General features: G+C 36.0%; 1 protein-coding gene across 2 annotated transcripts in view; it reads left to right on the top strand.

Annotated features, from left to right (window-relative positions):
• TTC27 (tetratricopeptide repeat domain 27) overlaps window positions 1-17359 on the top strand; it is a 130709-nt gene that overhangs the window by 99674 nt on the left and 13676 nt on the right. For both annotated transcript variants that reach the window (XM_087777218.1, XM_087777219.1), the window contains 4 exons: window positions 4137-4364; window positions 11072-11170; window positions 12925-12977; window positions 16564-16729. In XM_087777218.1, coding sequence (XP_087633344.1) covers window positions 4137-4364; window positions 11072-11170; window positions 12925-12977; window positions 16564-16729 — 546 coding nt within the window. The remainder of the gene's footprint in view (window positions 1-4136; window positions 4365-11071; window positions 11171-12924; window positions 12978-16563; window positions 16730-17359) is intronic.

Here is a 17359-nt window from a genome sequence, read left to right as displayed (position 1 = left end):
CTTTTACTGTTACTAGATATGGCTCTATACTCACTTGTTTCATAATCCGAACAAAATTAGTAGAAATTGATATCATAACATGAGTCAACAGAAGAGTAACAGAGTGCCAAGTGATGAGCAAAACAGGGCAGAGAACAACAAAAATAGTATTATAAAATCTGAATACACAGTATATCGATAGTTGCTGTGGCTTTCTCATTCCAGTCTTTTACTCATTATATTCCTTTTACAGACTTGTTGCAAAAGCAGATACTAATCTCCATGTGTGTAGTGAGAACTGGTGTTGAAAAGTGTCCTTCTCCCTTCTTTTAACTGTGAGGGGGATCTAGAGATCTCAAGAGTATTGTTTACATCAGACAACTTTATTTGGTTAAGGTGTAAGAGGTCTCTTCAACCTCACTGGAAATGGATAATACACTAAAAATGGTTCTATTTCCCTGCTAAAGAAAAAAAGGTATAAGCCGGAGATGTGAATTTTCGGTTCTTCCAATGGAAGTGAGGCCTTTCTCCCTTGCAGGAGCTCTAGAGCATCATAGCTGCTGCTCTTTGATAAATTAATGAGATCTACCTTTTAGCATCAGCCTGGTATTCCATCTTACAACCCTGTTTTCAGCCCTATCCCTGTTCCATCATCTCCTCAGAGTAAACAGCATGGTACACAGTCTGGTTTTAGACCAACATACCCAGCAATCCACGTTCTAGAGAGTTATTTTTGTTGTCATGACGTGACAGATATCTCTAAAACGTTTGAGCAAGGAAACATAATTACGGTAAGATCTCAGAAGCTCACCTTTAAATTCAGGAAATGCTTCCCACATGCAAAGTCAAGTAGTACTATACTGATTAGTGCATGAGATCGTTCAGGAACTTGATTGATTTCCACTACATATCATAACAGATGTAGAAGGCAGGTAAGCACTCCTATACGTAGCTACAAAATTGAGAAAGAGGAATAAATGGTTTGCCCGAGGTCATGCATGAAGTTACAGGGAAGATGAAATGAAAACTGAAGAGCTCTCCCTTTCTCTCACTACCTCTTTCCATGCGCATCTGTTCTGCTTCTTCATGCTACTTCTCTGGTAGCCTAGCAAATAATGTGCAAGCAGAAAAGATGAAAGCATTTTAGGAAGTACTTTGAACTAGCAAAGGAATGAATTGTCAAATAATAGAACTGGTAGATCTGTGAAGAGTGAGGCTAATGGGGTCTTTTAGGAAATAAATAAAATACAAGCATGGGAACATGTGGATGGGACGGCAAGTGGAAGTTTAGGGTTGGGAAGCCAAATCCAGGATGAATCTTGAACTTGGTTTTCAGGAGTATCTGCAGTGAGTAATAAAATGGTGCCACCTTTTATTTAAAACAGAACCCTCTTTACTGATTGTGGATTTTTGTGAAGCGTTGCCTGTTTTAATTCCCATACCAACTGTAGTAGTCCAGAAAGCAAGATAACAGCCTAAATCTTTCTCATGTTTAGATCAGCTGACTTTTGAACTGAGTATTGCATTCCGTCCATTCTGGTGCAGACCATTCTGTGAAAAGCAGTGGTGTTATAATTAAATCTGTTTCAGTCAGCAAGGGTTATACAGCTTCATTTTTTTTCTTTTTAGGTAACTCTTAATTGATAATTTTCTTATCAAAGCTTATGTATTTCAGATATAATTTTTAGTTATAAAGCATGTGAATTAATCAATATCTATTTTATGGGTAAGAATAAATCTCTAGTGGTTATTTCTTTTATGTACATTGAGTGAACTGTGTGGAAAATGTTTCTTGATAACATTTTTTTGTTGCTAAGAGGAGATTTGCTTTTTGCAGAAGCAGGGTTCTTATCAAAGATTAAATGTGCGTTTTTTAAAATAGTTTACTACAAAGTTAGGAGAAAGGAATATTTTTCTTCACAAAAACCTAGACAAAGTGAGAAATCCTGTTTTAAAGTATTATCTGGTTTTGTAGAAGACAAATGACAAATGTTTTGAGAATACAATTTTTTTTTAGTTTGTAGTTGTGATCCCTTTTGTATTAGCCTTTAAGGATTTAAGTAATAAAAAGGTTTGTAACATGCCGGAGAGGTGATCAGATAGCTAATCAGATGAAGAAACAGTCAAGGCTTCTGCTTATTTAATTCTCTGTTTTATCTGTGTGCTGAAATATTTATGTTGGCAATGAATTCTTGTAAGGTTAGACCAGAACATGATGTTTTTATGCTCTTAAATGTGAAATGCAATTAGTGAATGGTTGGCTTTCTGGTCTAGTGTATGATTAGTACTAGGCACTGCCACAGAATAGCAATCTGAGCTTGGGAGTGCCCTGCAGAGGAAGAGGTAAAGGAGGAGCATGCAATGCACTTTTCACCTCATAGCTGCCGTTCACAGAGCAACGCTTCAGTCTTTTTTCTTTATCTGAAGTGAAAAAAAAACTTACCTTTTGGTGCCTAACGTGATTACTGCAACAAGAAAGCACCCAGTTCTCTCTGCTCTAGCAAAAATCATCTTAAAGATCTATTATTAATATGTGTTCCTTTAATCTTGTCATAGCAACTAATGGAGGCAGGGAAGGTGAAGTAAACTGCCGTTTAACTAAACCCTCTGCAAGTACTATCTTCTTGTTAGGTGAGGTTTCCTAGTGCTTTGACTAGGCTAATTCTAAATTTTGAGTAATGGTTTCTTTGGAGAACTGTTCTGTAGGCACTTAAAAACACTTGCCATTAAGTTATATTTTCCTAATATTCAGCCACTAATTTTCTTCTTAATGGGATTCCAGTTTTGCTAGTTTGATATCCCTTTAGAAATCTAAACAAAACATCCCTTCTTCACATCTGTGCACTTCAAATATTTGTAGACTTTTACTGCTACTTTATTTAACAAAAATGGTAGTAGGAATGGAGTGTTAAAATTACTATACATTAAATATTTCAAAACTAAGTAAAACAAAGTCATTTTTCTGATTTTCTGACAGGATCAATGAATTTTACTGATTGGAGGGCAAGGATTAAGAGACTTTGATTCTCCAGAGATCATCTAAAGGGCAAAGAAAACAGTTCTTACAGAAACAAGAAAAGCAGTAATAATTTAAATGCAGAGATGAACTCAGCTTTTCTTTTAGACAAACTAGCTATGATAGAAGAATGACTAGTGTTACAACATCAAACTTCAGCTCTGTGGCAGGCTGTGTCGAATCTTTCTTGGTTTAGATGCTTCAAATAGATATTTTCTAATAGAAGAATTATACTGAGATGAATTATGTATGTTACATTTTTTGCAGCAGGGGACTGAGGTAAGAGTTCAGTCTGAACAACAGATCATCTGTCCAGTGTATTTATCTTTTCAAAAAGTCACAGAAAGCAGACTATCTCTTGTTTAAAAGAGAAACAATAATTTGATTGTTAGAACAAGATAGTGACCCTGAGATAAAGAGCTTTTGGAAGTTGGTTACAGCCCATAATACATGTCTGGGAGACCCAGCTTGTATCTTCTTTTCCATAATGCTGTATATATTCTGAATATGTTTTATCTCAAACATTTAGATGAATTCATAACTTCCGCATCTTATGTAAAAGAGTAGCATTTCCAAAACCAACAGTATGAAAGTGGATGTGTCTTCAGATTATATGTGTCTCCATAATAGATTGGAAATAACTATTTTCAGAAAAAGAGCAATTAGAGAAAAAGGAATGACAGTCATTGCAAGAGTACTTATTAGGATTTATAAAAAGCACAGATGATAAACTATTAGGATTGCACATACCTTAATGGTGCTGATACTGCATGAGGTAGGTGTAGGTTTGATGTCCAGGACTGATATTTGCTATTGGGACAGAATACACACCTAAGATATAAAATGAGGAGCAAGCTGCTTCTTGTTTTAATGGGTACATTTCCCTTAGTGCATTAAACCAAAAGCCACCGTATTACGTTGATGCTGAAGTGTGTTTTTTTAAAAACAGTTTGGAATCAGATTGTCTCTAGACTTTATCTTTGTTATCTTATGTTGGATCAAGATACTGTTTCCTTACTATCCCTACTTCTTAGTTGTCAATGGATGACTGCAAGGTGCTAAAGCGGTATTTGTTCAGGTACGTGATTAACTGAAAATAAATTGTCCCATTATGTATTCGTTTCTTTTTGTTCTTTAACAGGCAGAAGAAATACTCAGGCGGGAGCTAGAGAAAAAGGAAACACCAGGATTATATTGTTTGCTTGGTGATGTTCTTAAAGACCACCAGTACTATGACAAGGCCTGGGAACTCTCCAGGCACCGCAGTGCCCGTGCCCAACGCTCTAAAGGCCTCCTCCATCTCCGCAACCGGGAATTCAGGGAATGTGTGGAGTGCTTTGAACGTTCTGTGCAGATCAACCCTATGCAGGTTGGGAAATGATACACGTATGGCTTTGTTTTACTTGATGTGTTCAGTTTTGAATGGTGGCACACTTTTTTAAAAGGCAGTTCTGTGCACAAATGTCAAAGTAACAGCTTATTACTATTCTTAGCAAATTTTTTACCACGTATTTGGAAGCCTGGCTAAAAATGGTAGCATAATGAAATGAAGACATCCTTTTGCATTCAGGTCCTTGCATGCAGCTAACTCTGCCTGTACAGCTCTTCTATTTCAAAGAGATCAAGCTGTTGAAAATTAATAATTATCATCAAATAAATCATGAACAAGTGTCAAGCAAAATACTCATAAGAGGAATGCTGTACAGATTTTAATGAAATTGTCCTTTTGCCTTGTCTGTTGGCTTTGAGTTACAAACTCTGATCTCTCTATTTCACAGAAATCTTTTTCAAGTGTTCTGGTCTGTCCTGCTCTGGAGTCACTGAGAAGCATTGTGTGACCCTTGTGATGACAGTAGCTTTTATTACAGTAATGCATCAAAACTGAAACCACAGTCAAAAGAGTTCTCTTGATGAAGCTGGGTATTTTGACAGAGCCTTTGCAAGCTGTTCTGCCGACAGTTTTTGTAATCTCGCTTCAGTTTCTCAGCCACTATATCCCATCCCAGTAAGATCCACCCTGTGAAAAGTCTTGAGAATTTAAAACAGCTTTGTGGTGGTTTATGTATATAAATTGTGCTCTTCATAGCCATTTCCAGGTCCATGCAAAAGTAGGATATTCCTGCTTGCCTTCCAAAGAATACTGCCAAAGCTGCTGTTTTGAGTTCCACATAACTAGCTGGACTTCTGCTGTAGAAAAATTTTAAAGGCCTCCAGCATTTCAAATCTTATATCCTGAAACTTTGTATTTCAATGACGTATTTTATTCCAGTGAATCAGAGTCCTGTTCTTATTCAAGTGAACTCCAGATAACTTATAAACACCTTTAGAAAGGAAAGCAAAACGAACAAAAATGCTTCCCTTCGGTTCTATTACTGACTCGGGAAACGCCAACAAAATATATATTACTCAGATAGGAACCTTATTGAAATTAAGAGGACTCCTGGATACTAAAGGGCTGCAGAAGATGGCCTACAGGGCTCAAAACTGAGAAATATTCTGCTGAGATGTTTTTTTAATTTTGTGTCCTATCCAAAGGAAGCTTAAAATGAAAGGCATTATAAGAAAAATAGGCCAGTCCCTATAGGTAAGCAAACATTTCCTCCTCTTGTTGCTCAGGAAGCTCTATATAAGATTCAGATGAATTGGTTCAAACAAATGGATTGAGCAAATGGATAGTGTGGATTGACATATCACTGTCTTCTGAAGTCTATCTGTATTCTGTCACTACAGAAATGAATTGTTTCCTATTCCAGGATGTCTTGTGAACAAATAGCAGAGAGGAAGGTGATTCTAGATGCAAGGACTTTAATACAAGGAAAATATTCATTAACGAATTGTTCCCAGAATTGTGAATAATTTATCAGGTAAACAAGGACTCCCTATTACAAAAAAATACCTTATTCTTTTGTGGTTATCAGAAACCTTTTTGGAGGAAGGGATTTTTAGACTGCAGTAAGTGATTCCCCAAAATATCTAATGGATAAAACCATTCTCTGTCAACCCTCCTTTAATCTTGTGTACTCTTTGACCAACTGGTCAAATTTGGTTGAGGTCTCTGAGGGTAGGTCTTTGCAGTATGAGCCAACCAACGTATTTGACTTTGGAGAATCCACAAAGGAATGAAAGTCTTACAGTTCAAAAATATATCTGAAACTCGTCTTCATTAGCACTGCTGCTCACAGAATTACTTGTTCTGGTACGTGCCTAGTGGATGACAGATGTGTTTCTCTTGCACTTTCACTGAGAGCATCTTGCAAGGCTGGACTGAGAAAATTCCAGAGATCAAAGAGCTCATGCAGTCAGTTCTCCAGCGGTGAAAGTCTGCGTAACAAAACTGACATCTTGTTAAATTACAGATTTGTTAGTTCTTGTACTGAACAGTGTATGGTTCTCTATATCCAGTCGCTTCACATTTGAATTTTCCAGAAATAGAGTGTTCATAGCACCTTTTTTGTGCCCACACCGTTCTCCACCGTGTCACAGTCTGCAAGGAAAGAATAATCCTCTTTTGTGCTAGACTATTTGGCTCATAACTTCTCAGGCTAATTTTCTTGGGTGTGAAGCAAGACAAGTGATCTCTCTCCAATTTGGGAAAACAGTCACACTTTAGAAGTCAACTTGCCATCAGCTACATCTGGAATTTAAAGTTTTGGACAATGCAATGAGAGCCTCATTCTCAACAATTCTTCTTCTCATTCATCTTGTAATAGTAAAAGCAACTTAAAGAGGAGCTGAGCTAGAGACTCTCATCGGAAAAGATGATAAAAGTCTCTATACTTACTTAAAACTATAGTATGTTCTGTCAGTGTGATGTGTTCTAAAGAAACTGAACTATAAGGGACATAAATGATGCCAAAAAATGAGTAATTAAAAGGTACTCAGCTAGGATTTCAGTCAACTAGAGCTCTTAAAATTTTATTGTAATTACTAACTCCAAAGACTAATTTTGCTCTGCAGGGCATAGATTGTTTCTACACTAACACTGCTGTACGCCTAAGAATATTGTACTGAAGAGTTTACTGGATTCTGAAAAAAAAAAAATCTATATGTATTTGCCATATGCAAATAGTAGAAATTGCTTTAAAAATGCCAAAAAGTTTCTTCAGATACATGATTTGGGTTTTTTTCTTTTTAAATATTCAACTATACTGTAATTAGGTTATTTTGGAACCATCTTCCCACTAATATGAGAGAATTGTTTAGACTTTATTAAAGGATTTCATAATCATTTAGACTTATTAAAGACTTGCCTGGAAATTCCTGATGGCAAGTTTTAACAAAGAGTCCAAGCCTAAATTATCTTCCTTTGCTGGTCACTGTCTTCAGTTTTGAAAAGGATAAAAATTTACAGCTCATTTTCATGTGTTTTTCCAATCAGTAGCAACATTTGAACCTCTAGCCAACACACTTTTTTTTTTTTTATTTCCAAAAAAGAACTTTAACCTAGTTCCACAAGCCTTGACAAAAGTCTTTCTTTTTTCAACTTTGGACAAAGTGTTCCTTATGTTACCTTTCAGTCAGTCACTTCCCTCACAGCAGTTGTTACATCAGCCAGTGGGATCAGCAGATTTCGTGCCCTCCCCAATAAAAAGGGAATTCTTACCATTCTTTCCACACAAAATAGCTTAAGTCCTTTCTTAAACTGTATCCTAAATATATTATTAAAGAGTCACTGGCCTTCTTATATTGTGGAAGAAATTCATGTTTCCTTTCCAGATATCTAAGGGATGATAAAATACAATTTCATTGTTATAGTAGATCGAAGGCAATGAACCTTGGTTTTTTGTTTGGTTGGGTTTGGATTTTTTTTTTCTCATTGAGCTTTCTCATTTGTCTAGCACACCAGATTTTAAAGTATGTCCTCTTATTCTTAATAATCTCCTTTATTTTGTTTTTAACTGTTACGATTGTCTAGTCTTTTTAGAGCCTTTTTGAAAGACAATATGCAGTTGCTCCAAGCCTTGATATGTCTTGTCTTTAAATGTTTCAAGTCTTCTGCAGACCTTTATTCTTTTAGCTGCCCCTTTTAGTTTTTAACATAGCTTTTCCATTTTAAGTAGCACTTAAATTTAACATCCTCTGTATTAAATGAGTTGCCTTTGTTCTTGAAGGACAAGTGAATTACAAAGTGTCTTTTGTATGGTAACATTTTGAACCTGATCATTCATACTGGTCAGGATCAAGGTAAGTACTATTTTCTGACTAGCTTCTTTATATCTAAAAAATTTAGCCTTGGAATTGCATCCGTTATGGTATTTACTGAACTATGTTGAATAATTGAAATCTCCCTGTATTTTCTGGGATTTCTACTTTCACAGCCTTCTGATATCCCTCAGTATATTACTTTCTCTGTTTTAGTCAAGTGTTCCAAGATACAGGCTGTATACTGCTTTTTTACTGAGGCCTGAAATTTTAATCCATACCAGTTCTGTTGTTTGTTTATACAGTTATTTTCTACACGATTGATTCTGAAGTTTTCTTTAAGATATAGCAACAGTCTTCTGTCTGCATGACCTATTCCATTTTCTGTATACTTTTTGCCTCCATATTGTAGCATCTCAGCTCCTTGACTTAATTCCCACCCCAGAGACTTTTCATGTCACTCTTCTTGTCTGCTAAAGGATCCCTTTTGGACACCTTTCCCAACCTTCTCCATCATGTCCAGTTCTCACATTTTTTTCCATTCAGTTGAAACCTTTTACATAGTTACTGCTAGACAAAATATTGTGTTTCAAATTATTAAGAAAAGAAAATTATTTACCATTCTTTGCAGTACTGTATGATTTTTACTAGGGTACCTGCTCATATAGCTTTTCTCCACAGAAGTAAAGATTCATTTTACTTTCTCCTTGTGCTGCAACTTTTCCTTGAGAAAGGAGTTGACAAGCTTAAGCATTGGTAAGCCAGTTCCCAAGAGATGTAGCTGCTCACCATCAGCCTCAAAAAATTAAAATGGTGGAAGTTTTAGTCAAATCAGATTCTGGAAGGAAAAGCTCAGAAGTAAGACTGTGCTGTTCTTACTTGTTAGAATTATAAAAAATGCAATGATTCTTTTTCTCTCACTCTTAACAGAAGCACTGTTTAACTTGTATCCTGAGCTATGGAGTTGGAGATGGTCTTCAATTTCATATGTGATAGGTCCCCATCTCTACCCCCACTTTTCATGTCCAGAAAGTTATTGATCTAGAAAGAAGAGAAAGGGGAGTTAACAAGGCAGCAGCCATGTGGGAGCGCTGGACTTCTGGAAACTTGATGGATAAGAGAGGCTTAAAAAATGAGATTGACTAAATGTTTATTTCCTATTAATTTTGCCCTCTGAGATTTGGGAAACATTGTTTTTTTCCTCATGCGCAGTTTCTTCTTTGAATGATGAGTTTAAAGATCGTGAAAGGTGATAGGCTGACAATGCTGAAAAGTAGATTTTCATGTTTCCCCGGGCCGGATCTAATTGGCAGTTCTGTCTTCACCTGTTAATACATCCGTATGCGCTGAGGATCAGCCATCCCACATACAACCCCAAATGCAACAGGATATCTTTATTGCCAAGCTTGTTCAATTCTTTTCTTGATGCGATGAAGACTGCCCGCCAGGGTGCCAGATCTGACAGGGATGAGTGTCATGCATTTGTATGCTCGGATCTAAGTTTTGAAGCAGATTAACTATGAACTCTATAGCATGTAAATCAGGTTAATCCAGTTGTAGCAGACATCTTGCTAGTGATTTTAAGTTGGGTCTCAGAGACAGAAAAATGAGTCTGATCTGGAGAGAACTGCAGAAATATCTGCTACGGAGTTTGTAATTAATCAGTAGAGACAGAAGCTCCTTGCATATGAACCAACAGCCTTATCCTTAACCCTGTAAAATCCCTGATTTGCAAATGCTTCTTAAGGTAATGGTTTTGTGTTTGAATAGCCATTATGGTTTCTTACAAAGAACCTGAGTTATCAGAATTGCTTGCTTCAAAACTGGTACCCAGAACACAAGAGGATATAAAGATTAATCAGACATCTTGAAAAGTAATATGTTGTTGTGCAATATAAATTAGTAACCTGTTTTTCCATCTTCTTCTTCCCAACCTTTTTCCCTCTCCCAAAAAATTTTCCAAGAAAACCTACTTGTGTTTCTTACCTTAGCATTCAGAATGCAGAAACGGCTGAGCTTATTGCAGTAGGTAGTACTACCTGGAATGATTTTGCAGCACATTATAAAATGTTCTGTTTGATTTTTGACTGCATACATTTAAACAGCATAATGCTGACAGAAAATGTTCTGTGAATGTACTTGGGAATTAATACTTCTCTGAATCACAGAGCTTTTCTAAGAGGTAGTACTGCTTAACTTGCAGCTCTTTAAGAATTAGCCGTGTGGCAAATCAGAAACTTGCTATTGAAGAGCTATGAGAATACATATTTAATTTGCTGTAATTTATGCCTATATCTGATATTATTTGAATCTGTATGGATGAGAGGTATTTGGTTGTAACAGCTAAAGACTTACAGTGCAAGATTATTGAACTGGTAAAGTTCTGCTCTCTACGCAAGGCATTATTTAAGTACATTTCTGTCTCTAAACATTGCATTACAAATTAGAGAAGACTAACTGACAAGTAGAAAGAGCTATAATTTGAAGCATTCATGTTCAGTCATTAGAAATGTTTCTTGTGAAATGTGATTTCCTTGAAATACATTTCCTAGTATTTACCATTTGACCTAATTGTAACACTATAAAGTGAATGTGGATTTTTCACAAGTTAAAGCAAAATATGCAAACTTCTAAATAGCTGTCACTTTCTTCTCTCAATGATGATGCGCTGTTAAAGAGCACTTCACATATGGTTAAGTGGTCTTTATATAGTCAACACCTTTGTTTATCTATATTTATTAAAACTTCGAACCTACAGTTTTTCTATATTCTGCATACAAGATATTATTTATTCCAGTGCAATACTATTGTGATAGCTGAAAATCAGGTAAAATCAACAAGAGTAGTGTGTGTTTGAGCATCCAGGCAAAATTATTTCTTTTGTGCAGAAATATGTATGTATGTATATGTAACCATCCGTTTTTTTCTGTCCAGCTAGGTGTATGGTTTTCCTTGGGCTGCGCATACATTGCTTTAGAAGGCTATGAAGGTGCTGCCAAAGCATTTCAGCGCTGTGTGACATTGGAACCAGATGTATGTACTTTTAAACAAGCGATTCAGATGGCTTATCTAAAAGCAACAAGGATGTTTTCATTATAAACAAGCAAAGCAATAATGAAAAACTTGTTTAAACTAGCCCTTTGAATAGATTAAACTTGTCCATGAAGGATATATTTTCATCACGAGGCATCATAAAAATGCTTGCCCAATACTTAACTTCGTCCAAGTATGTGTGTGTGAATGTTAAAATATGTTTAAGCAGAAATTCCTTTATGCTTGCATGCATTGCTAAAACAGAGAAAAGGGAATCAGTAGACTGTGAGGAGTGCTAAAGAGAGAGATAAAACAAAAAAATCATATTAAAACACTTAGTCCTCTAAATAATCAAATTCTCCGGAAAAAAAAGTCAAATAAGTGGTTGTATGACAGGTAAATTTGTAACTATATAGTTCATGAGCACAGGGAGAATGGAGCTTGTTAGCCAGGATGCACGGTGTAGGCCTGCGTACAATATTGCCACTTGAGTGTGACTGTACATGGAGATAGGAGAGTCATCAGCTGGATTACCTCTGGGAATGTACTGGCACAATACTTTTGTCAAAAGGCCTGACTGCCAGCATGCTGCTCGCTTAGAGTTAATGCCACTTACTTGATAGAAACTATTATTCATTCTTTTGGGGAAAAGAATGAGAGAACAATGAAAGGTGACAGAGTATTCTCTTTTCTTTATGGATAAAATCAAATAACTTGAAAAAAAAAAAGTACATACAGACAACCCTGTATTTAACTGGAATTTTTACTTTATATATTGATTTTTTGTTTGTTTGTTTCAGTACACTAGATTTACTTCCAAGTAGATACTAAAATTTTCACTTATCTGTCTGGGGCCTGTACTTGACTGTATTCATATGAGCAAGCCAACTGACTTCTCAGTGAGTCAAGTGGTATTTCTGTTGTGAGTAAAGGATGCTGGGCTGCCTCTTAGTTATGGAGGTGAAACCTATCTTTATACAATGATCTGCAGCAATGTAATAACCATTTTCATGAATTAAGCCTCAAAAAGGTTTCCCAACGTGATTTAAATGCTCCTTAAGCCTGAGGATAGCTTTCAGTACCAGAGTACATTTCATTGCAGTAGCCAGGTTCTGTTCTTCAAATTTATACTAGTTGTCACTTTGCTGAATTCAGTGGTGTGGCTTCAAATTTACAGCAGCATAAGGTGATGGGCAAGAATCATCTCTGTACATGGCTCTGCTGGTTTTACCTGAGCACTCCATAATCCTTTTCAGCCAAAGCAGTTGATAAACACTGTTGGAACTAACCCTGTTAATTTTGCCTGAGCCACATTAGGGGACATTCAGATAACTTTTTCCACTAACAGAGCAATGCAGGTAAGTAGCTTCCAACTAGTGAGAAGTGATGAGCTGCTTGGGAGCACTGACCTCTCCAGCCATCCCAGCTGATCCAGAAGATGATGCCTGTTTACAGTTTAAACTGAAGGCAAGAGCTGACTTAGTGTATTCCACCCAGAAGGCAGTTAATTGATAGTTATATACCTGATTGTTGCTGTGGTCAGTAAGATTTATTTATGTATTTCTATTTTAATATAATATTTTCTATTTCAACATAATATTTTGACTGCTCTGTAGAAAATACGGGTTAATATGTGTGATTAGCAAAATCAATTATATTTCACGGTATTATTTATATATTTTTATATATTTTTATGAAGTAAGCATAATATAAGTGAATCAATTTTTTTGGTACTTCTCCTTTTATCATTACAGAATGCTGAGGCCTGGAACAATTTATCAACTGCTTATATTAGATTGAAACAGAAGTAAGTATTTCAGAAGGATTAGAAGATACTGCTTCCAAACCTTTTTTGAGTTTTTTTATTCTTATAATGTGGTTACCTCATATTTTATAATTCTTATCCCTTCAGTTCTCTGTCCCAGGTTGGATTATTGATAACTTCTTTCATTTTGCAGGACATAGTTTCATAAGCTTCGTAAAAGTAGCAACCTCTCACCCTACACTTTTTTCTTGTTAAAAGTATTTATGATGTAGTAAGTACAACCAGTGCAAAACATTCATATTAAAGTTGGAAACTAATTTGACTATGAAGTTAAAAAGATATGTCCATTTCAAGCAGACAGTAGTTTCAGACCTATGTCAATTCATACTACATTCATCTCAGTAGATTTAAGGGAAAAACAGGCAGTTTATTTTTTATATTATGAAAGCGCATGGAGATCTACACACATAATAGCTCGCTTGTTCTTTTCCCTCCAAATTAACCGTTAGTAGAAGAAGCTTTGACCTAAATGGACTACCTCTCTTGTTCTGTATTTCAACTCAATATAATAAAAGTTACTTCTAGACACAGAATACCTAAAAGAACTTAATATTTAAGAAGAATTTTCACATTATAACTTGTCCCCAAAGAAAGAAACAAAAGAGTAAGATAAATTTTTTAAAACCTTAGTCAAAATATGACACCAATTTATACAGTTATGCAGGCAAACTTAAAGAGAGAAAAATAATAGTAAATTTACATAAAAGGGTAAATTAATTGATAAACATACAAAGGAAATGTGGGAAGTAATGCTATAAATGAATTCAAGAGATGGTTTGATATGCTAATTGGGGGCAGGAGGGAAGAGAAAATGAAGGTTAGAATGACTACTCAGGACTAAAAAGTAAGAGAAATCGAGCTTCTTTTAACTTTTCAGTAGTTCCTTTCATCTTTACCAGTACGTTGAGAATGCCTAATTTATTGTCTTAGGCTGTGCGTGATGGATTGCTCCTTCTTTTGCCTAAAAGTCCAAAAGGGTATGGCAGATGCTCAATGTACTGGCTTATGCTTGTTTCATAGAAGTATCTTTAATCAAAATAATTTTTCTCTGTTCATCTACTACAAGGCTGAGAAACTACTGAGTGATTAGTTTCACTTTATTGGTTTAATTTTATTATTGTTAATCCACTCTTGTGATTTACCATGCTAAATACATACAAAACTTGTGACCTATTGATATTGTATCAAAAGCAGTAAAAGGGGGCATGTTTCTGAGCTTTTTCCCCCCAGGACTTCACGTGGGAGAGGAATACATATAAAGGAAATCTTACATCAGTATTACATGCTGATAGCTGAGCGTGGCCTGTATTTGCTGTGGAATAGCAACTTCTTTGATTATATGAGTAGTCAATTATAGATCAAGACTGTGTGTGAGTTTAACCCACTCTCAAAACAGATACCTGTAGTGGTACACTTCAGTATAATTTATTTTCGGGGGGCCAAGCAGTGGTGAAAGTGTAAATTCTTATTTTTCAAGCCTGCTAGCAAAAAAAGAAAAAAAAAAAAAGTGGGGGGAGGATTAAAAAAAGGAAAACAAAAAGAAGATATTTAAGTTTAATTGTTTTCTTTTGCTCCCTCACCATAATCAAGCTTTACTCCAACCAGGCTCTTAAATCAGTCCCACCCAAGGATTGTGCATTTGGGTAAGGCTTAGCGGAGTCTCGTACAACAGACAAAATAAAATGTGTAAGTCTTTTTGAAAAGTGTATGCAAACAACTTGCTGACACCCAAATGAAAGGGTTTTTGTTGTTTTTTAGGGTTGTTTGTTTGTTTTTTAAGAGTCCACAAGTTTTGTGTATTCTGTATTTCCTCCAGAAAAATTAATTGTGATGAAAACAGACTCTTGGGTTTAAAAGAAAAATTTCTCTGGGTGCCAGGAGGCCTTTGAAATCTAGATCTCATATTTCTCAGAACAAACTGGGACTGGCCCTCTGTCCTTTGGGTGAAAGATTCATGGTTTCCAAGACAAGATGATGCACTGGTATTGCCTGCTGTTTCCTCTTTGGATATGAACTGGTTTAACTGTTGCCCTGGTTAAGGATACTCCATCATTATATGACTTATTAAATACATAGGGGATGTGTTTTGACAACCTAGAGGACTTTATTAGCATAGCAAGAGTGGTGATCTGAGGAACATGATTTCCATCCCGTCCCTCTGGTATCTTGTCTACATTTCACAGTTCCATCTGATTGGCATCTGCCCTCCTGATAACTTATAAACTTTTTTGAGAAGATGGGGGAGATCATACAGGCTAATCCTGCAGATGTTGAAGAGCAGTTTCAGAAATAGTTTCTCAAGGTGATAGGGGTACATCAGTCAGCCAGAACATCTTCCAGCCTGTCAGAGAGCTGTGGCAGATCCCAGCTTCCATTGTAGCAAAATCCACAGAGGAAGGAGCAGGTCTCTGTTCTTTTCTAATATAATCTATCAAAATCGGGGTCTGAAATCCTGCCTGTGGACTATTCTGCCCTAGTTATGCCGAATGACCTGTTTTCCTTCAATAATTTTGCTCTATCAGTCAGCTCTCTTCACGTGTATTTGGTAACTTAATACTGTGGGCTTAGACTGGCAGCTATTTACATTTTTCCCTGACCCAGCCATTCTAAACTTTTAATGGCCTGATCCACTAGTTAGATATTCCCTTTTCCTGGCTGGGATATTTACACTCTCCTGAATCCTATTTTTAAAACTCAACCAACAATTTCCTTGAGCTGTCTTTCTTTAGAGACAGCACTTTTAGCAACTTATTCAAGCAATAGAGCAAGTGAACTGCAAATTTTGACAACAAGCCATCTTTATATGATCTTTATTAAGATGAGATTTATTGTCATACCTTCCTAAAGAAGATTTTTACGAGCCTGGGAAAACTCTGTTTCAAGTTTTCATTTAAAGGAATTTATTCCTTTGTGGTTTTTCTACATATCATGACTGTCCAGCTGAGAGTAAGTGTCACTCTCTTAAAGTCCTAAGAACCCTATCATTCTGATTCTCTAGCAAAGCTTTTTGAAAGTTTCAAATTTATTGAAACTTTTGGCAGTACGTTTAAAGCTTTAAACAGTAGGCACCCAGACCTTAGCAACATATGCTTCAGATTGCATTAAGACTTCTTACTCCTTCTGCCACCTCTCTGGCAGCATTGGTTGCATGTTGTGCAGGAGGTCATACCTCTGTAAACTGTAGGTCAGTTGCTTTCAGCCTATATTCTTGATTTGGCCAAACTGTCTTATGGTCCTTAACAGAGAATGCCATTACTTCTCTCCTTGAGTAAGGGAATGGTAGAGAGTTGCCTGCAGTGGAGCCATATGAAAAAATAAAGATGCTTCCTGACTTGATGGTGACTTTATAGGAACTGATAGAAAGTAATTGGCAAGAGAGATTAAGGAATGACCAGTATTGTAAATGATGAACAATAACTTCTACGTTGCACTGTTTTCTAAACCTGATTTTTTAAATAAGCAGCTTTTTAGTTGATACAATGCCAACTGATTTTAATACAGAAATCTTCTCTATTAAATCTGTAATACAGAATCTTCTTTTCTATTCTTCTTTTTTATTATTGATTAGAATCAAAGCATTTCGAACCCTCCAAGAAGCTCTCAAGTGCAACTATGAGCACTGGCAAATATGGGAGAACTATCTTCTCACCAGTACAGATGTTGGAGAGTTTTCAGAAGCAATTAAAGCTTATCACCGGCTCATGGACTTAAGAGAAAAGTACAAGGATACACAGGTGGGGAAGTTTTCATGTTAAGTCATCCTATATGTTCATTAATTTTTCTTGTCAGACAGAGAGAGATTTCTGCTGATAATCGTATCAGTAATGATAGTACACATACCAGTGAAGTTTATGGAGGCAAGCCATTTAATTTTTTCAGACCTGGACTGTAAGACTAAGTATTTAAAATAAAAATGGACAAAAAGTAAAAGTTTTGCATCCAGATTGCCCCAGACTTTGTGGAAGGACAAATACGAGCCTTGCAGTTTTAAGATCTGTTCTTAAATGAAACACAATGCATAACTCCATCTTCCCATATTGTTCCTGCATATCTTAGTATCAGAAATAATATAAATTATTCAGTTTTGAAAATAGCACAAATGAGCCTTTGAAAGTGAATTATGTTTCATAGATTGAATGCATTACCGTCAGAACATTGATTCTTAGTAATCAGGACAAAGAAAAATAAAGGAGGTATTTTGCTCCTCTTTCACTGTGGTTCAGTTAAGTTCAGTTAACTTCTGTGTTTGTAAATGTATGCTCTGGATAAAATCCAGAAAACCTACTTTAACACCTTCAGTTGGGTTGTTACCTTGCCTAAAACCAGGTCTTGATCCAAGCAGGGTTCTGTATACTCAGTGAAAA

This window comes from Nipponia nippon, unplaced genomic scaffold (assembly GCF_047370975.1).
Source record: "Nipponia nippon isolate SJK-2023a ecotype South Korea unplaced genomic scaffold, ASM4737097v1 scaffold_4, whole genome shotgun sequence".
NCBI classification, from domain to species: Eukaryota; Metazoa; Chordata; class Aves; order Pelecaniformes; family Threskiornithidae; genus Nipponia; species Nipponia nippon.
The sequence above is the reverse complement of the archived record's forward strand: the minus strand, read 5'-3'. Positions and strand labels throughout refer to the sequence as shown.